Below are 20,881 nucleotides of genomic sequence, written 5' to 3' on the forward strand. Positions count from 1 at the left end.
AATCATGATATGTTGCCAGTAAAGCAAAAGAGGATACACTTTTTTTATTTGGTTTCCCACATGTATCCTTGCACTCGCAGTCGCACTAGAGTCAATCATGTTCCGAGCCCGTAACACATGCACATGAGGCTAACTCTCTCGCGGGGAATATTTTTTCGTCCGCAAGAGGGGTACACTTTAACCCAATAGTTGTTGGGCTGTTTAGCCAACTCAGAAATTTCTTCTACAACACTGGGCTTGAATGCATATTCTTGTCTTATCTATTTTTACATGTAAAAATAAAAACTTTTGGTAAGAAAAAAAAGTTTCACTTCCACATTCCTTTGATTTCCAATCCCAAATTCCAAAACCCCGATTCTCATTCGATCAGATTACTCCGTTGAGCATTGCTTCTCGCTAAACTCCGTTTTCTGAAATTTTCAGAGTTGAGAAAATGGCGCCATTTTTGTCCAGAGCACTATGGTCTTTATCAAGAGGGAAAAGTTGTGTGAGCCAATTGATTAGGCATAACAAAAACAGTGGGTGCCAATGCCTTACCACTATTTCCAAAAGAGACACTCATCAGATTCAGATTCAGATTCAGATTCAGCCCTTTGGTTCTTCACCCTTTATGAGAGGATTATGTAATATTAATAATTACAATTATAATTATGTTCAAACGAGGAAGTTCCTTGGATATGGAGATGGTGAAGAAGGTGTTCTCACTAGAAATTATGAGGAGAAACGCGTTTTGGGGTAATACCTTTTTTCTATGATTCCCATTGTGTGCTTATTTCTTTCTATTCGCATTGCTTCACTTATGATTTATGAAGGTTTCCCCAATTTAAGTTTTTTTTACGCATAATAATTACTTCGTTAGAATAACCCATTATCTCCGTAGACTAGTTTTTTTGATATAAACAAGGATATCCCCTCGACTTATGCGTAAAGACTAATCCTTTCGGAGTGGTTATCCCTATCAAGCGCCCGGTAGACTTGTTTCACTAGCTTATCCCGATAGACTTGTTGAAATAAGCCGAAAAAAAGGTGTAAGCTATTACCATCAACTTAATTTCATAAGTTATTCTTATAGGCCCAGATAAGCTATACTCTTCCAAATGCCAGGTAATGTGTTCCATCACCTATTTTTTCTTAATGAAACTCTACAGTTTCAATAGGTAGTGCTGTCTATTGTTGAATCTCTTCCATCATAACTTTTGTTAGCCTAGCCTTCTTGCGTGTTTTATTCCTCTCTTTATGGAAATAGTTATTATTTTCTGTTGTCTGGGTTTGTATCAGTTTTAACTGGTAAAGCTCCTATATTTCAATTCCATATAAGCAACACAATGAATTTGAACATATGAAATACTTTGGATGAACATAGGCATAAGAATCATCATTTGATCCTGGGGCTTGTAGGCATTGCTGTCAATAAATGTATTTACACATTTTCATTTTTGTATGCTGATACACTTACTAATTATTAGGTACTCTCCGGAGCAATTATTTGATGTTGTTGCAGCTGTTGACTTCTATAATGGTTTTGTCCCATGGTGTCAAAGGTCAGAGATACTTAAACACTATCCAGATGGATCGTTTGACGCTGAGTTGGAGATCGGATTTAAGTTTCTTGTTGAAAGCTATGTCTCTCATGTTGAATTGGAGAGACCAAAGTGTATAAAGGTATTCAATCTCCACTTGTCTATGCTAGTTACCTTTATCTTGCATTCAAGAGGATCATAGTTATCAGTGTTCTCTTTTTATTCCTTCCCAAAATTGACAAGATCTGTATATTCAAGCCAAGGTTTTTTGATACCTTCGATTTTACTTCCATTTTATTCAGAAAAATAGTAGCTTTGGCATTCAGTAAAACATTTATTCATCATTATTCACTGCTGTATTATGGTATCGTATACTAACTTCAGACAATATTTTACTCGTTGTTTTTAACTTAAACTTTAATGCATATTTAGTCAGACTCTAGTATAAATAAAAGCTGGATTCTGGTATTAGCAATGTTCTTTACATTTTTCTAGAGATGGGTCTAGCCAAGTGGACCACTTGCCAACTCAGTTAGGCTCTTTTAATATAAGAGGCACCACAGACTAAGCTTGTTTATTAAATAAGCCTAAATTTGAGCTTGACCTTTGTCATCAGTTTGGTTTCTATACCTAGTCTATATGAACAAACTCAAAACTAAACTATCACGAATTCACGAGCCAATTATGAACACGGTTCACATATGCATGTATACAAACTTTGTATAATGCCATCATATAAACAATATGTTGTTCTTGCTTTATTTTCACACAATGTATTCGCGATCCAACCCAAACCAAGTAATAAAATTCTTGACCTTGGCTCATTCATTAATCAGTTGCTCACTTATCTCAAGATTGGGTCATTTATTATGAGTTGAGTCAAGTCAAGCCCAACCATTTTTTTCTTGCTAATTTCTTGCAGTATCTTTCCTGTGTAACCTTGAATAAGGTGCAGCAGTATCATTTGTGTCTTATTCTTGTGCATGCATGTTGCTTGAGCATCATGTGGTCAATCCATGTGTGGCATGCAATAAATTATTTGTGAAGTGTTAAACCCCATTTGGAATAAGAATTGCTATAATCAAGCCACCATGATGTATGTGCTGACATAAGCATTGGAATATGAGATAAAGATTTGCACAACTCGATTTAGCACTTATATCCCCTGCGATTGTTCTGATGTTATATCACCATGAGTCCATGACATATGTGCTTACATGAGCATTGGCATTTGCAACTGGGTTTAGCACTTATATTCCTTGTGATTTTTCTGATGTTAATATCTTTATTTATGTTATGTGTGTTCAAACTAGTTGATTATGAAATGGCTCTTCCATTATTTGTGTTGCTTTTTATCTTTTGGATAATTGCATTTTGCTCTTCATTTCTACTGTTTGATAATGTGTTGTATTTATAGTATATATTTCTTGTGTTACCAGACAACTGTGTCACAGAGTAACCTGTTTGACCGTTTGATAAACATATGGGAATTCAGTCCTGGCCCAGTTCCAGGAACTTGCAATCTTTATTTCTTGGTGGATTTCAAGTTTCAGTCCCCACTTTACAGACAGGTATTGTCCTGTATTATGTATCTATTCTCAACTTCCTTTTTTGGTGTCTTTATGCTTATTTAGGGAATCAGTACTATACTCTCACTTTTATTTTCTAGCACTGTACTTTGCAATGTCCTTCATTCCCTATTTGGTAAAGCCTTAATCAGTGGATACATGTGTATTTTAAGGATTAGGAACATGTACTTTTTCTGATCAAATACTGCCTAGTAGCATTATCAATACCAGTATCTTGGCATGGCATTCCCTCCTATACAACAGCATTTGTGTTCAATATTCATGCACAGCCCATGCTTCATCCCATCAACACTATTAAGAGTTGCGACTATAAAGGTCGTGATTATATTTCGTGTTTGTCTGTTAATGACTAATCAAGTGTCCTCTTCTTTGTCAGATTGCATCTGTGTTCTTCAAGGAGGTAGCCTCGAAGATGGTTGGTTCATTTACTGAGCGTTGCAGGTCGATACATGGACCGGAAGTGCGAGTCCTTGAAAATTCATATATGGAGAAATGAAGTAGTTGTTCTCTATATTAGTGTGTCTTGATCATAACTCAGCTTACAGTTTCAGCAATATTGGGGAGGTTTTTTATTGTTTGCCGCTCAATGCTGAATGATTGGTCGTTTATCTTTCTAATAGTCATTGATCTTTGTACTTTATGTAGATGAATCCTAGTATAACGTGTACAACCTTGAAAGTGAAATGAAATTAACCTCATTTTTTGTTTGTTATTATTTCAAAAAGAATAATGTTACTCCAAAAGATGGCAGCCCTCCAAAAACATGATTTGAAAGCTTAGAAATCATCACAAGATGACCGCCCTAGCACTTTGATTGACTTGGGATAGAAAAATTGGATATCATTTGAGACCGACGATCGCTGTCCATGATTGTATAGATGAGTAAAAAAAGAAACATGTCTATTCATGATTTCTAAACTAGTGATCTAGAGTTTAAAATCTATATGCTGATAGTGTGAAGATTTTTCTATTGTTAGTACATCATCCAAAATTAATTTATATTAATTTTGTTTGAGAGTTAATGATGGTTAACCTATAAATAATATATAATTTGTTAACGGTGAAAAACAATTATATCGTCATATATAAATTCAAATAAAATTTTACCAACTTTAAATATGGTGGATACCAAGTGTGACATTGGTAGGACATTTGAAAGTGTGGAGAATATTGAACATCACTATTATTTATGAAAGTTTGAGAAAGTTAAGTAGTTTAAGTGAACATGAACAATAATCTTCTCCAGAGTTTAGTGTTTTTTTCCTTAAATGCAATTTCACAATAAATAAGAGGATAAAAATATTATTATATATTATATTTTGTATGTTATTTTATAGTTTCTCAATTAACTAAGATGATGATAAATTAATATACGATGTTTAAAGTCAAATCAGCATGCAGCTTTTAAGGGCCCACTTTGGAAAACCCTTCACCACATTCTCAGCAGGAAATTTCTGTACATAAACCAAGTAGTGGCTCCTCCCTTAGCTCAAAATAACTTGAAATACAAATATATACTAAGAGAGAGAGAGAGAGAGAGGCCATTAACAAAAGGATTATTACTTTAGTCAAAAGCACAGAGAGGATGAGGGTTTGGGAAACAAAGATGGCTATGAAGAAGGGCCTTTGTGTCGTGGTTATTGTAATGCTTGTGATGTCAACGCAGCTGTGTTTAGTGCATACCCGTGTTCTTCCACCGGAGATATTAAAGGCACAAGACTTTAAGGTTTCCGAGTTTTATGATTATCTCGATTCTCCTTCGAAAACCAACTCGCAAAAAAATACTAATGAAAAGGAATCTTCTCTTAGAATGGTGTCATTTGGTGTTTCTTCTAACAACTCAAGCACACGTCCTTCAAAACGTAGCTTGGCATTTAGACTAGCTTCTGGACCCAGCAAAAAAGGCCGTGGACATTAGCAGCTTCAAATTCAGTTTCTTTCATTCATTTTCTTTGATTTTTAGTTGTTACAAACGCTATTTTTTTCTTCTTCTTTCTAGGTTATAGATATATATTGAGTCTCCTGAAGACAACACTCTTATGGTTAGAGACACTGATCTTATACGTGTATTTAGTTTGCATATTGCTCCTTATAAAAAAAAGGTGTAACTCAATTCTGCAGACAATTATGATGTCCCTTATGTTTATGAAGAAAGATTTGTTGTCCCAAACCAATCATATTATAATATGTCAGTTAAAAAAATTAAATATTTATGACTTTATCAATTTTTGCTTCACTGTAATTGGTTAGAAATAGATTATGGGAAAAGTTTGGAGACGGCAGATATATCAGGGCAGTAACTATAAGACTAACTCTAAGATTGGGATTGTAGTTATGTAACCCTTCTTTAAAATTATTACAACATCAGACTTTGAAACCTTAACTTCATCATTATATGCAAAAATACATTTTAGTAATGCTAAATTCTGCCCGCAAATACAAGTATTTAAATTCTTAGAAATACAAAAAAGGAATTAAAATTGAATGTTTCATATATATTACACTAATAAGGTTATTAAACAAATTCATTAAGATATTTAAAAAACTCAAAGTAGGTTCATATATATTATACTAATGGTAATGCATATTATTAGGGTATCCACTAAGATTATTAAACTCTAGCTTTAAGTAGGTGGTGTAATAAATTTTTTTATATGGAATCTGAAATTACATTACCTAAACACCCAAAACAATCTTGTTTTGCCTCAGCCTTCTCTCTAGTATTTGTTAGCATATTCTCTCTGAGTCACGACTTGGACTTCCTTCACCTAATGTTCCAAGTGTAACTATTATTGATCACGATATCATACATGACATTGTTCTCTTCTTTAATTTGTATAGGTTACAATAATGTATATTTTTTTATTACATATGTGATGTATTATTATCTATATATATTACGTTTATACACTATATAAGATATGAAAATGTGTTGTTTGTTATATATGCAATATTAATATATATTTTTTAAATAATGTAAACTCATACGAATTTGAGAGCAAAGTCAGAGTGTGTGTGCAGAGGTTACAGACAAATGAGACAGTTTACAAGCCTCACCAACCCTCTTGAATTCAAGTCAAATTTTCAAATTTAAAAAACAAATTACCGAGCCCTTAAGTTTATCAAAATTTCATCATGTACATCACTGTTCCTAGTTCCATGTTTCCCTATTCCAAACAGAATTTGATGATTTTTCATCCAAAAACATTATAAGTCAAGTTTTTCTGCGGAAATCCTTATAGATAATAATCTTTTATTTTAAATGAGTCAAAGTAAAAACAACGAGTCAAAATGAAGCCAAAAAATTAAATAAGAATTGGCTGTAACATCATGCGAAAGTCGAGGATGAGTTGGGAAATAGTTGCTTCCATCATTCATAAATATTGTCCCAAGTTCTTTTACACAAACCGGGAAAATCGTTATTTTTTTAACAATATGATCATTGTTCTTTCTATTACATCCTTTATAATTCTTCTCATCACTTTACTCAACTATTATTTTGATTTTTATTCACAATAATGGTAAAAAGTATAATTGATAAGAGGGTAATTAACAATATCTTATACTTTTAGAATGACAGGTAAATAAGATTATTTTTATTTTTTTGAAAAATGACAGTAGAAGCTTTAACTATAAATACTTAAATAGGATCCATACACGAACAAAGACCGGTCCAAGTCCAAGAAATTGGCCGACCATATAGGAAGGAAGAACAACTCTCTCAACATTTTGTTCACATGCAAACTTGAATCGACCCTAGCTCCCATACCCAAACATGCAGCCTCAACGTATATAAGTTTTATATATTATCACTGTATTATCAACTATTTATATTTAATAATTTTTAGAGAATATTAATTCCAAGACAAATAATGTATGGATTGTATATATATCTATTGATTGTATAAATATTTTTTCACTGACAGTGCAATATTACACTCATCATTTAACTATACATGTGAACATTTTAAGTCAAACATGTTATTCATATACATTCACCATAAACCCTCCTTGATGAGTGAGGTCTGATATGTGGATCATATAGTAAAAGCAAGTATTATAATAAATTCAATTCAAATATGCCTGAATTTTTAGACCATATTCACTCGTGAAAAAGCTAGTAAGTTATTCCTCACAATGTGTCACCGACAGATTTTAAAATAAAAGAAACTGTAACAGAAAAATCAATGATCAACTTCCAAAATTTAGGATCCGGTTATAACAACCATTCTCAATAAGGAATTAACTTAGCTACAGAGTATGAAAGCGACTATCAAATACATTACAGGGAAAAGTCTAAAACAGCAACACATACGGGAACAAAATCAAAGATGTCAACACGAAATCCAAAACAAACCTAACAATAACCAAAATCTAATCTCACTAGGTAGCTTGAGTCCATTATATGAATCGAATAATGCTTTATTATGATAAAATAATACCAGAACAAAAATCAAAGGTATAGGGATCTAAACCAAAAAATATATTATTTAACTACATTAATACTTGTTGATTAAAATTTAAAAGCAGGGATATCACGATGTCACGGATGGTCAAAAGGCACGAGCAGTTGAGAGCTCTACCTCTACATTGCTATGACTCAGAATAGCATAAAACTGAAGCGATTTTGTCAAGAAAAAATGGTTAAACACTAATAGTATAAACATAATTTCATTTGTCAACATATCATCCATCATTCACCTCTTAAATATATTTATGAATGATAGATGGTGCTCCAATTATTCAACAGACATGCAAGTACAACCAAGGGCCAAAGGGAGCATATTGTCTTGGGTGCAGAACATGCCTTGCAACCACTTTTTTCTCTTGTTTCATTTCTTAAAAAGCAAAGGGGTTGAATTGAAATCCCTATTTGGTTAGTTATTTATTGTCCTTGCGTTATCTTATCCACAATCTTCTCCATAAGCATTAAATTACACAAATGCTTCAATAGAACACTCATCATCAGCAAAAGCAAGAATCAATCATGGCTTAAACTACATCTCCATTGAATATAGAGAAAATGTGGAATATCCAAATCCCAAAACTTTGAATATATAATGAATAGTGCTGGGACAAACCAAATAAAATTGCTACGGACTAAGTGTCATTCCTAACATGATGTTAATATGTAAATATGCATGTCTGAATGTTACCATGTTAGCATTGTCTTTGGGGTACATGTTGGTTTCCAGTTCTAGGTCTGGGCTGAGATGACTTCCTTTTCACCAACGTTGCCCTTGATGATGATACCACCGAAGCCCCAGTAGAGAACAATGCAGCCATGGAGGAGTCCATCATTAACAGCATGAAAAGTGTAGGCGGGTGGATCCGGGGTGTTACCATTTTCAGGAGAAATTGAGAGAAAATCACAGCTAATGTTATGAGAGAAAATGAAACACGAGAGAAGGGACTCAATGGTAACCCATTAGTTTCCTCTTTTGAGTCTTCTCCACACACAACCTAACTTAACATTAAGAGGGTGAGACTCCGCGGAATGGTAAGGAGTCCAATCATGGAAACGTCTCCACTTACATCTATCATCCCAGGCCGAGTAGTAGGAGCCTCGTGTATTTGGGACGCATTTTTCAACCTAAGTTGACTCATCAACAAATGGTCGCAATGACTAGCAAGTGTTCATAACTAGGGGAATCCTACTCATATGATTCAGAGAACGCAACACATAGTGAGAAAAAGAGGCACACGAATAATGCTAGAAATTTAAAACACAAAACATAAACAATTTTCACAATGTCTAGGGCAAACGATCACATGAAAATGAATAACACAAGTAAGTCAAACAAAACAAGGTTAAGAATATTATATAATAATAATAAGATAATAATAAAATGTGATATAAATCCTCAAAGCTCAAACAAACCCTAACATATTATAATCGAAAGGATCAAGCGTCAGACTCGGCTGCAGCAGTAATGGGATCTTCATCGGTGGAAGATGAAGGCGGAGCCTCAGAGGCAGCGACACCGTTATCAACGGCGGAGGAAGGTGTATTAGCTTTGGCCTTGACGATATCAAGCATCCGTTTGCTGATCTCCTTAGAGTACACTTGGAGGATCTCAATGCCGTCTTCCTCGGAAGCGGCGGAAGCAGTGGTGAAAGCCTCATCCTCGATCTGACGGGCGGCGGCGGCGGACTCGTCGGAGGAGAGGGTGCCGTAGCGCTTGGAGAGGACAGAAGGGGAGGATAGGGTTTGGATTAAGCGGTTGATGACGGCATCGCGGGTGCGCTGGGTGGGAGGCCATATGCTGAATGAGGTGGTGGAGGGATGTTGGTCGTGGTTGCTCTTTGGAGGTTCGGCGGAAGACGGTGGCTCCGATGGAGCAGCGGGTGTGTTTTCTGGGTCGGACATTTTGATTTCTGAGAAGAGAGGGTTTGGGCTTTGTTTAGGTTTGTATGAGCAGGTACTAATAAGCAACTAAGTAGTGTGAAGTGTTCTCTCCCAGAATCAAACAAGGACAATTATGTGTCATATAACTAATAACAAATAAGTACATTATTGGCTTCTAACACATGTCATTTGTTAACCGTGTTGGTTCATGTACTAATATTTTATTTTCTTTAAGCAATGTTTCGGGCTCGAGTTTTATAAATAGAAAAAAACTTGATAGAAGAGTTAAAATCATATACATATAAATGTTCTCGGTTCGGATATGATTGTCTCTAATATAAAAATAGTATGAGAATTAAAAAACATGTCATTTCTTGTATACAAGAGGAATGAAACACTGATTTTATAGAAGAGAATGATTTGAATTATTTTGATGTCATTTTTCAATGAAGAATGAGTAAGGAAAGGAACATTCATCAAATAAGAATTATTATTTATTCCATCAACTCTAAATATTAATCAGATTATTTTTTGATTCTGAAACTTGCTATATAGTTGGAAATTAACTTAATTTGACCTAAAAGTTGACTAGGTCAATTTTTAACCTCAAACATGACCTTGATCATATTTAAATATAATACACACTTTTAGATAAATGTATTTAATATTATAGAGATACAATTTAATATGTAAAATGATATCCAAAAAGATAGTTTAAGTTAAATAGATATCATTACTCTATACACAATTGAACATACATCTACAAACATAATAAACTTGTGATCATGGGTCAGGTCAGACCAAATCATGTTTGTCCCTTACTCAATCATAAATGTTGATTAAGTCTAATTTTTGAACCCAAACTTTTCGTAAGAACCAACATAACCCAATTATATTTGCGTATTATCATTATCAGACCAAATCAGGTGAACATGAAGACTTGTTCCCGCTCACTCGTACTTGTGTTGTCGATCATTTCCACGCATGGGCTTAAGAAGTTTCTAAATTAATATCGTAAAGAAAGCCCAAAAGGAAAAGTAGAAGCAACCAATAATAATGAATAACCGTGATGGTTGGGGAAGTTCTATGATTGGGCCTTTTGATGTATATACTTGGTCCCAACCCGAGTAAGTATGAACTCTAAACCCACCACTACTATTACCTGTCGTATTAAACTGCATTTATTTATTTATTTATTTATCTATCTCTGCAATTCTGTACTTGAAACTTCACACTTTAGCCTCAAACTATTGATCCAACACAATGATCTCAATCTCTTCCTCTGAACTCAACTACTTAGTTTTCCGTTACCTTCACGAATCAGGTTCATTTTTTCTTATCCGAACCCTTTTCTTTTTGCTCATGCATTTTATTTTTATTTTATAAATAATTGTGAAAACGAAGACATATTACGGAGAAGTTAAGAACTCTCCTACATTGATTTTTTTTGTCTGCATGTTGATCGGTAATAACAAATTTATTAACAAAAACCGTATACTTGTTTATTTCTTTGGTCGTGTTATTATTTATTCGAAAACCATGGTTTAGGAAATCTGCAGATTTAATAATTTTTTGGGCGTTATTAATGCAACGGATATGATTTTGGATTCTTCATCCGTTTCTGGACACAAGTTAAGAAAGACTAGAGACAAGTGTTATGAGTCATTTCGTGAACCTAATTGCTGCTTTTATTTTATTTTTAAAAAATAGTAACGGATGCTTCCTTAATTACAAATCTTATTGTTGTTCATTGAGAATTTATGAATTTAATTGGAAAATTTTTGCAAAAATATTTTGACAGATCAAAAAATATTGTTTTTTCTTTTTATTAACGGACATAGCATAGTAGTTCAATTAATTTTATACAGAAAAAGAAGAACTGGTTTTTATGTTCTCTCATAATACTGCACCCAATTCCAATATATAATATTATAGTAAGGGGTTAGCATAACCATACCCGCTTCTAGATTAAATTTAAAGTATATTATATTATATTAATAATCAAATCTAAATTAAATCTTAGTTGTTACTTTTGAGAGTATATAAGAGTTTCTTATAATTGATATTTGCACACTATGCTTATTTTGCTCCCCCTCCATCTCCTATATTATTGAAGTTCAACTGCTTGCCTTGTTTCAGGTTTTACTCATTCGGCATTTGCATTTGGGTATGAAGCAGGAATAGATAAAAGCAGAATCGATGTTAATATGGTCCCACCAGGTGCGCTCGTTACTTTTGTACAGAAAGGAATTCAATATCTTGAGCTGGAAGCAAATTTTAGTGGTGTAAGCATTTTAATATATCTCGTTGTGTTATTTCATGTTCATATCATTGCTATTAACTCTCGCATGATGTATACTTGAGGACCTTAAGCTGATTGTGTCTGTGTTAGGTCTTCAGAGCGATGCAGACATGGATGAGGATTTTTCATTTATACAGCCTCTTGATCTTATCACAAAGGACCCAAATGAACTACACAATATGGTCAAAGCCAAAAAGGAAAATCTCCGTCAACATAAGATCGAATCAAATAAAACAGTGAATGAGGACAATACACGAGAACATCATCAGGGAAAAGAAAAAGAGAGGAAAGAAAGGGAAAATGAACTTGGAATGGAAAAAATAAGGCTAGAAAAAGAAAGAGAGAAGGAAAAAGGTGTACTTGAAGTTCCACACCCTGATCAAAACCATGCAGAGAACCATGAAGATAAGATTGTAGTTGAAAATCTAGAAAATGGAGCGCAAGGAGGTAAATATAAATGTTTTATTTTCTCCTTTTAGCCAATAATATTTTTGGATATTATATCAGACAAGGAAAAAAGTATAAGTTTTATGGTATAGGGCCTGAGCCAATGGAGATCTCCCAAAGCCTCAGTTCACTGTCTAACAATATTCCATCCAGCGATGTAAAAATTTTGGAAGGCCATGCGTCCGAGGTTTGGTCTTGTCTTTTCTCTTTTCTTCCTCACTACTTGCTTTTTCTTCCTCACTACTTGCTTTTTCTTCCTAGTGTGCGGCTTATTGATAATTCTTTGCTGGCAGGTTTTTGCTTGTGCATGGAATCCATCAGCCCCCCTTCTTGCATCTGGGTGAGTACATGTAACTTTGCAAAAGAAATCACATTTTTCTAGAAGCTGTTCAGCCTTTCTAGTTTGGATTAAGATCATGATTCCTTTTCTTTCTGTTCATTTTATTGCCTACTTTGTTTTTCTGATTCATGTGTTGCTGCTTGTTTAAAGTTTTTAAGCAAAGCTTTTTACTAATTTGGTTCCTAACAGTAACCTCCAATGCAGGGATACATCGAGTACTCTAGCCATCGAGGAATATGAAAATTTATTTTCTAAATGTTTGCAAGGCTAAAGTAGCAATTGTAGCCTGGTTTTGAGGATTATATTCTCTTGATGTTGAGCATGGTTTGTGCTTCAAATAGATTAGAAATTGCCCTTTCCTCTAATTTTTATTTTTTAGGTTCGGTGTTGAATTTGTACCATATTTCATACTTCTATGCATAAAAATAAGTTCTACATGCTCCATATGGTACACACTATATCTTGAATCTGCTTAGGAGATGTAGAGTATGACAGCATAACTTGGCTTATGGGTACACTTCAAACTGTTTTCTATTACATTTTAACTTAACGAGTATGTTCTGTATTAAAACAATCAAAATGGTCAATTGGTACAGTTTCTGATGTTTGTTATGCAGGATCAACAAGTAGTAAAGAGGATTGACTGTAATACTTTTTTTCCCACTTGACCCACTTCAAGTTGAAACTTTAACAATATCCTTTTCATTTTACAATTCTAGATCTGGAGATTCAACAGCTCGAATTTGGAAAATTGCTGAAGGACCTTGTGACTCTAGTGTGCAAAATGAACTGGTAAATGTTGTGGTACTGAAGCACTTTAAAGGAAGAACCAATGAGAAAAGCAAGGATGTGACAACACTTGACTGGAATGTGAGTCTTTGTAGCATTATTGTGATGACATACTAACCATGCTTCTCGGTAGAGTTAACTATTCTTCAGTAGATATCTTCATAAGTCCTGCATCCTTCAGCTGAAAACTTTTAACTTCATCTTCCTCTACTTGTGCTTTAGTCCTATTTCCCCAGCTGGTATGTTCCACTTATGCTATTTTATTATCCAGGGGGATGGAACATTATTGGCAACTGGTTCCTACGATGGGCAAGCAAGAATATGGAGTAGAGATGGTGAGCTATTCGACATTTTATTGTGCAAATATGCATTCATGTCATGAGATATACATAAACTTGTAACTATAGGTCTTGCATTTTGTGTTGTTTATGTAAGTCTTGCTTATGAGGTTCTTCAGGAGAGTTGAAGAGCACATTGAACAAGCATAAAGGTCCAATCTTTTCTCTGAAATGGAACAAGAAAGGGGATTATCTTCTTAGTGGAAGTGTAGATAAAACTGCTATTGTATGGGACATAAAGACTGGGGAATGGAAACAACAATTTGAATATCATTCTGGTAAGTTTGTTTTTGTCTTATGATTTGGAAACACTTCTCTGCATGTATGTCCTTATAACCATAATCATTCATAAATTGTTTCAGCCCCGACTCTTGACGTTGATTGGCGAAACAATGTTTCATTCGCAACATGCTCCACTGATAATATGATATATGTATGTAAAATTGGAGAGAATAGACCAATCAAAACTTTCTCAGGGCATCAGGTATATCTTCCCAGTCAGCTGTTGTTTTAATACACACACACACAAACATTTAATTGGAGATGGCTTGATGACTTTCCATCACATGATAGAATGATAAGTTTATTTATCATCAGCTTTGACCTGTGAGGAATGTTTGATCATTGCTTTAACTTTTCTCAATTGTGGTGAAATGCTTTTATTTCAGGGTGAAGTTAATGCCATTAAATGGGATCCAACGGGTTCTTTGCTGGCTTCCTGCTCAGATGATCACACTGCAAAAGTAATGAGCATGAATTTATCGATTGTATAGTTTTGTTATCATATATACAATAAAGACATACAAGTGGAGCACACATTACGTGTTCAAAAGATTTATTTATAATAATGGGATAATGGAAAGATAACAGTTATAAGGGATGTGGCAGCATTTACTAAAAGAATATTTATTTTTTATTTGTTAGATTTGGTCTTCTGTAATTCATAGAACAAAAAAGTGAAGTAATTGTGAATTTTTTGGGAGCTTTTTAGGACAAAACACATAGATACTAAAGTGTGCCTCTGGAAGTGTAAACCTGACTATCAATTTGCTTTTTAAGTATTTCGTGAGCATCCAATTGACTACTCATGAAACTATGTTGCAGATATGGAGTCTAAAGCAGGAGCAGCATTTACATGATTTAAAGGAACATGCCAAGGTGTTCAAGTGGAACTATGTTGCGATGTGTACTCTTTTCTTTTTATTTCCCTTTTTCCTCTAAGTTCTAACAATGCAATGATTCTTCAGGAGATATATACAATCCGATGGAGCCCTACGGGACCAGGTACCAACAATCCTAATCAGCAGTTAGTGCTAGCAAGGTAAATATGCATCCTCATTGATATAAAAATTGTCCATAAAAAATATGGAAATAGCTTCTTTCAAAACATGTTTTTAAATTTTACCCTGTTTTGCATTCCCCTTATAACTTGAATAATTGTTCTATTAAGCAGTGCCTCCTTCGACTCCACGGTGAAGCTCTGGGATGTGGAACTTGGAAAAGTACTCTACAACTTAAATGGCCACAGGTGCTAAAACTAAATCAACCTGCTTTACACATTACAAACAAAAACTGGGACACACACATTTATATGTCTAAGAACTATGAATGGATGCATGCATTTGTTATTGCTAATAATATATGATATATGACACCCTTTATTAATAGGAAATAAGGGTGTAATGGATAAATGGATGATTCTCCATTGCTTAGAATTTAGTAATTGTCAATGTTCCAACATGTTGTAAGGAAAAGGAAGAAGCCTAGAATTTGTCTCCTTAAATGGGTCTTTCCGACCCGACCTGGATATGTCGGAGTTCCGCCTATGGTATATTTAGATTTTTAATAGATTGTTTTTTGTTGAAACTGTCAGGGATCCTGTATACTCCATTGCATTCAGCCCTAATGGTGAGTATCTGGCTAGTGGTTCCATGGATAAATGCATGCACATATGGTCTGTGAAGGAAGGCAAAATTGTGAAAACATATGGTGGAAATGGTGGAATATTTGAAGTCAGTTGGAGCAAAGATGGTGATAAAGTTGCTGCTTGTTTTTCAAACAATATAGTTTCTGTTATTGACTTGCGAATGTAAATATATGTTAAAATGTTAAATTATTGCTATTTTGTTGAGTAAATTTCTTGTACTACCAGTTACCACTATTTGTACAAGGGCCTCTGCTACAATTTAATGTTTCTAGTATACCCAGCTTTATTTGGCGATGTGGTGTTGGATATATGCATGTTTATTCCTATTGAATTTATCTTCGCCAACTCAGTTTTATTGTCAAATTAAATATAGAAGGGTCAAGGGGAATATAATTTAATTTGTGACAACTTTTTGGTTTTTTTCCCTTCATTGTGCTATATCTCCTGCATTATTGATTAATTCTGTCCTTTTGTTTTTGTTTCTCTCGGACACATGACATGAAAAACAGGCTCGCAATCTGAAAACAATGCTTGGAAAACAGCACTTTTATCAATGCCTTTTAACAGAGAGAAAAATATGTACACACCAATTGTGTAACAATGTTTTAGGTTGTTAGTGCCTCATTTTTCATTAATTTTTAATTATCATTGATTTTAAAAAAAAAAGTAATCTAAATGAACGATAGATGATGTATTATCTATGTATGAATATTTACTCTGTTAGTGCATAAATATTACACATTTAAATAACATGCAAATGGTTTCAAATGCAATCATTAGCATCTATAAATAAAACAAGTATAATATTTATTGGCCTAAATGATTTTGTGTTTTTTTTGTATAACTAAAGGTATCTTAAAAATAAGGAATTAATTTAGTATATGATTGTTTTTCTTAACAAATATTTTGCCTTTAAAAATTGAACTTTTAATCTTTTTGTAGGATCCAGAATGGTTAAAAGGTTTATATGCCAAATATATTGTAGTACTTTTAATGATGGTTAAATATGACATATATTTTTCTACTCGTAGGTTATATTATATGTTTAGGCGAACTACATTGGATTCCAAATTTTGATGATGTTGATTTCATATAGGCGGTGGCGTGGCGCGCTATTTTTTTCGCGTCTGCTCGAAAATAGTCGAACTTGAAGATTAAATCATTCCCTCGTTTTGATCTTCTAAGTTATTTTTATTTACATACACTCAGATAGATATATAAATTTAATATGTATATATTGATAGTGTAAATTTTTTATACTATATGTGAATTATTTATAATTAATTTATTAATCATCATTGACTATAAAAAACTACTCTAAATTAATGATGAAAGATGTATGGAAAAAAATTTACAACAGTCAATCCATAGATTTTGAACTTTAGCTATTTTTATTTAATTCATAGCAGGTAATTTACTTTTATTTAATTCATAGCACAAACCAAAAGATTTTTTTTTGAAAAGAAGTGAAACTAAAAAATATATTATACTTTCCATGGACAAATGATACATATAGGAAATAATATATCTAATTGAAGTAATTCTTTTTAATTCATAGCAGTAACCAAAGAATTTTTTTGAAAAGAAATGATAATAAAAAATATACTATACTTTACATAAACAAACGATAGGTAGATATATTTAGTAGATAATATATCTAATTGAAGTAATTTTTATTAATGTATATATAATTTTATTTAATTCATAGCAGTAACCAAAAGAAAAAATTCAAAGTCATGGTGGCGGTAAAAAAAGAAGGAGCTGTTACACCCGCCATAGAAAGGAACATTTTTAACACTTTGATTTTAATTTTGGAATCAAATTTGCCAAAACTTTTAGCAAACTTTATTAGCGGCAATTCAAAGTGTTTTTTCATTTCATTTTCACTGCATCTTCTAATTTAAACATTTCTATAAATTATTCTCACAACACTTCCCAATAATCTCACCATTTTTTCTTCTTCTCTCTCCTTTTCCTCACTCTCTCGGTGTTGTTGTTTTCTCTTCCAACTTTGTTATTTCCGAGAGAGTGAGAAGATATGGAGACACGCGCCGCCAAGAGGAAAGCTATCGCCGCCACCGTTTCTGATATTCACGACCAAAACGTCAAGAAGCAACGCGTTGTGTTGGCTGAAATTTCCAACTTGCCCAGTTTTGATGAGGAACCCAGATGTGTGAAGAATCCAAGGATCAAGAGGGTTGCGGCAAAGAAGAATCTTTCATCTTTTGATTTCGATTTCGAAGATGAGAATAATAATAAAACAGTTGGTAATAGCAGTAATGCAAAATCAAACACTAATGCCAAGTTCAGTGACCCAAATAACTGTGAACCTTTTGTTGAAGATATATATTCGTATCTTTGCAGAATGGAGGTAAATTGCTTCAAAAATCGTTCCTTTTTAGTTTTTATGATAATGGGGTGTTTGAATATATACTGATTCAAATGATTTTTTTTTGTTTTCTCAGAGGGAGGGAAAGAGAAGACCAATGTTTAATTACATTGATAAAGTTCAGCATGATGTTACACCTCATATGAGAGGGATCTTAGTGGATTGGTTAGTTGAAGTTGCAGAAGAGTATAAGCTTCTCCCAGACACTCTTTTTCTTTCAACATCGTACATTGATAGGTTTCTGTCCCAAAATCGTGTCTCTAAGCCAAAGCTTCAGTTGTTGGGAGTTTCATCAATGCTCATTGCAGCGTAAGTCATCATCAATTGCTTTCAATGTTTTGTTTATGTAATTGTATGCAACAACATAACATTTTTGTGTGTTGATGTTCAGTAAGTATGAAGAAATAACCCCGCCACATGTGGAAGATTTTGTGTTGATCACTGATAACACTTATGACAAGGCAGAGGTAAAGATTCTGCTTTTTTATTTTATTTTATTATTTTGTGATATGAGTTTGTTATTGTTTGTGATTCCGTTTTGTAATGTAGTTAATGATAATGTAGGTAGTGAAAATGGAAGCTGATATACTCAAATCCCTGAGTTTTGAGATGGGTAATCCTACTGTTAAGACTTTTTTAAGGTAATAATGCTGATCTTTGTTCATAATGAATATGTCTTTTTTTATCAACCTCAAAAGGTTATTACAACACAGCTTTAATGATTGTGTGGAATTTTTCGTGAACTTTTTACTGATGCAGGAGGTTTGTTGGTATTGGTTGTGAGGATAACAAAGTAAGTTCAACTGTTTATTCTCTTTTCATTTCTATTGCTTTTTGAAATAGAAACTTACCGATTTTTTCGAAATAATTTCAGGCTAAAAAATTGCAGTTCGAGTGTTTATGTAACTATCTTGCTGAGTTAAGTTTGTTGGAGTATTGTTGTTTGAAGTTTTTGCCTTCTTTGGTGGCTGCATCTGCTACATTTCTTGCTAGATATATCATGTGGCCAAAATTGCATCCTTGGGTGAGTGTATGATGTTTTTTTGGATTATAACTTAATCTTTTATATAAATGAAGTACCAATTTAAGATCAATTATTGAAGATACTTATGAAGTTGAGTGTTTGTTGCAGACTTCAACCTTGTGTAAATCCACTGGGTATGATGTAGCTGAGTTGAAAGAATGTGTTCTAATCTTACATGACTTGTACTTAGCAAGAAGGGGAGGTTCCTTCTCAGCAATTAGGGAGAAATACAAGCAGCACAAGGTGGGTGATTGCTTTTTACTTTTCTTTCGGTGCATATCTTTTATTTTTATTATGGCTAGTTGAATGAATGTTGTGATTTTTATCAATTGTTGCAGTTGAAAAAAGTGGCACTTCTACCTTCCCCTCCACAGGTGCCAAATTCTATCTTTGAAGAAGAGTGAAGAAGTTAGACAGAAGTTAGTATTAAGTTTTTGAAGTGGTTTAATTTGTTAATGGGCTTGTTTTCTTTTGCATGATGACTTACCTATAATGAGGATGAATATTAAGATGTGGCAAATGTTGCTGTATGTGATGCAGAAGAAACAAAAGTAGAATAGGAAGAGAGGGAGAAGTTTTGCTTGAAAATTAAAGCTGTATTTAATCTATCTCATTAATATTGAAAGATTAACTTATATACACTTTGTTCATACATTTATCTAAAGTTAATCTAGTCCTAGTACAAGTAATGAAGTGTATCTAATTCAGTGTAGCTTTCCCAATTGGAGGGTAGCCACCCACTTTCAACATTTTTTGAGTTTGACAATGGCTAGATTTATGAGATGTAGACTTTTGAGTATGACATTGTTGATATCAATTTGGCAAATTTGCTATAAATTATAGCAGTGTAAGTTCAACTAAATTTTAATATTACCTGCAATTCACACGCATCTAAACCAAAAGATTATCACTCATTGAGAACAAATTATTGCAGTAGTTGGCTGAGGAATTGCACAGATTTTCAGGTTCTGCTTATTATCATTCAGTTTAAGCAGTGTCTAATACTTACCTAGAGATCATGCATGATGCTGATTGTGATCAAGTAGTTGTCTTTCCCTCCTCTCTGCAATTAAAAAAGTTCCACCCCCTTCACCTGCAATGTTGATCATCCATTGTAAAAAATATTAACTATGGCTTCAAACCTATAAAGCTTCCAGATTACAAGTTTTAAAATTGTGATTATGGTCATGATTATTGAAAATTTTGGAAAAATGTAGCTGCTATGATTATAAATAAGGCCACGATGGCCACAATCGCACAATATTTCGACCAAAATTGAGTTTAATTAAAGTAATTTGACCATCCTGGCCCATGTTTGCAGAGTGGAGAAGGGTAGAACTTGTTGTTAACATATCAGCAACATTACTATGTGATGTTTGATCTCGCAGGTTCATAGGCATTTGCAAAGTTCAGAATCTGAATATTTGGATCTTCATGTGGAAACCAATGTGTGTTGTTTGTGTTTGTGGTTTAGAAAGAAAGTTAGTTGTGAAAACACGAAATGTTGCTATGCATATATAGTCAGTGATGTAAGATTATTATTCAAATCAAAGCTTATTGAATAATGAAATTAATAACAACCCAAACTAAGAACTATAGAACATACCTAGAGGCTTGACATATTTGTTCGGCTTCAGCTTTCAACTTAATAATCACCTTTTCAATGTGCTACATATAAAACATGAAAGTTTGTGTGCTACGGAAGATGAATATATCGTTCTAAAATGTTTTCAATGCTTCAAAAACAAAAGAGTGATATAATTTATGAGTTATAATATTTTTGAATGAATAACATATCAAATGAAGGTTTGAGTGAATGGAATTATGGAACCTTGTGTTGGCAGAAAAGAGAGTGAGTTTGGCAGAC

The 20,881-nt window shown here is 33.5% G+C and overlaps 4 protein-coding genes across 5 annotated transcripts; 3 read left to right on the plus strand and 1 right to left on the minus strand.

Annotated features, from left to right (window-relative positions):
* Positions 318-3,784, plus strand: LOC109327837 (coenzyme Q-binding protein COQ10 homolog B, mitochondrial-like). Its single transcript, XM_019561009.1, has 4 exons — positions 318-735; positions 1,467-1,662; positions 2,960-3,091; positions 3,486-3,784. Exons 1-4 carry the CDS (start codon positions 434-436, stop codon positions 3,603-3,605), a joined length of 750 nt encoding a protein of 249 aa, XP_019416554.1. The 5' UTR covers positions 318-433; the 3' UTR covers positions 3,606-3,784.
* On the minus strand, positions 8,744-9,581 carry LOC109327320 (MFP1 attachment factor 1-like). The gene has a single exon (XM_019560411.1). The coding sequence runs from the start codon at positions 9,477-9,479 to the stop codon at positions 9,015-9,017; it is 465 nt and encodes a 154-aa protein (XP_019415956.1). The 5' UTR covers positions 9,480-9,581; the 3' UTR covers positions 8,744-9,014.
* On the plus strand, positions 10,644-16,022 carry LOC109328550 (F-box-like/WD repeat-containing protein TBL1XR1). 2 transcript variants are annotated; one of them, XM_019562058.1, is made up of 14 exons: positions 10,644-10,782; positions 11,598-11,743; positions 11,859-12,207; positions 12,300-12,394; positions 12,501-12,547; positions 13,267-13,417; positions 13,608-13,671; positions 13,794-13,952; positions 14,037-14,158; positions 14,343-14,417; positions 14,779-14,832; positions 14,922-14,995; positions 15,128-15,202; positions 15,548-16,022. In XM_019562058.1, the coding sequence occupies exons 1-14, from the start codon at positions 10,722-10,724 to the stop codon at positions 15,765-15,767; spliced, it is 1,692 nt and encodes a 563-aa protein (XP_019417603.1). In that variant the 5' UTR covers positions 10,644-10,721; the 3' UTR covers positions 15,768-16,022. The 2 variants fall into 2 exon arrangements, with proteins under 2 accessions (XP_019417603.1, XP_019417604.1); XM_019562059.1 differs by lacking the exon at positions 10,644-10,782 and having other exon boundaries at positions 11,627-11,743; positions 11,851-12,207.
* LOC109327425 (G2/mitotic-specific cyclin C13-1-like) lies at positions 17,543-19,649 on the plus strand. The gene is made up of 8 exons (XM_019560567.1): positions 17,543-17,972; positions 18,067-18,299; positions 18,382-18,457; positions 18,555-18,631; positions 18,750-18,783; positions 18,865-19,014; positions 19,123-19,257; positions 19,353-19,649. The coding sequence occupies exons 1-8, from the start codon at positions 17,640-17,642 to the stop codon at positions 19,416-19,418; spliced, it is 1,104 nt and encodes a 367-aa protein (XP_019416112.1). The 5' UTR covers positions 17,543-17,639; the 3' UTR covers positions 19,419-19,649.

The sequence above is a fragment of the Lupinus angustifolius genome, chromosome LG15 (assembly GCF_001865875.1).
Source record: "Lupinus angustifolius cultivar Tanjil chromosome LG15, LupAngTanjil_v1.0, whole genome shotgun sequence".
Classification (NCBI taxonomy): Eukaryota; Viridiplantae; Streptophyta; class Magnoliopsida; order Fabales; family Fabaceae; genus Lupinus; species Lupinus angustifolius.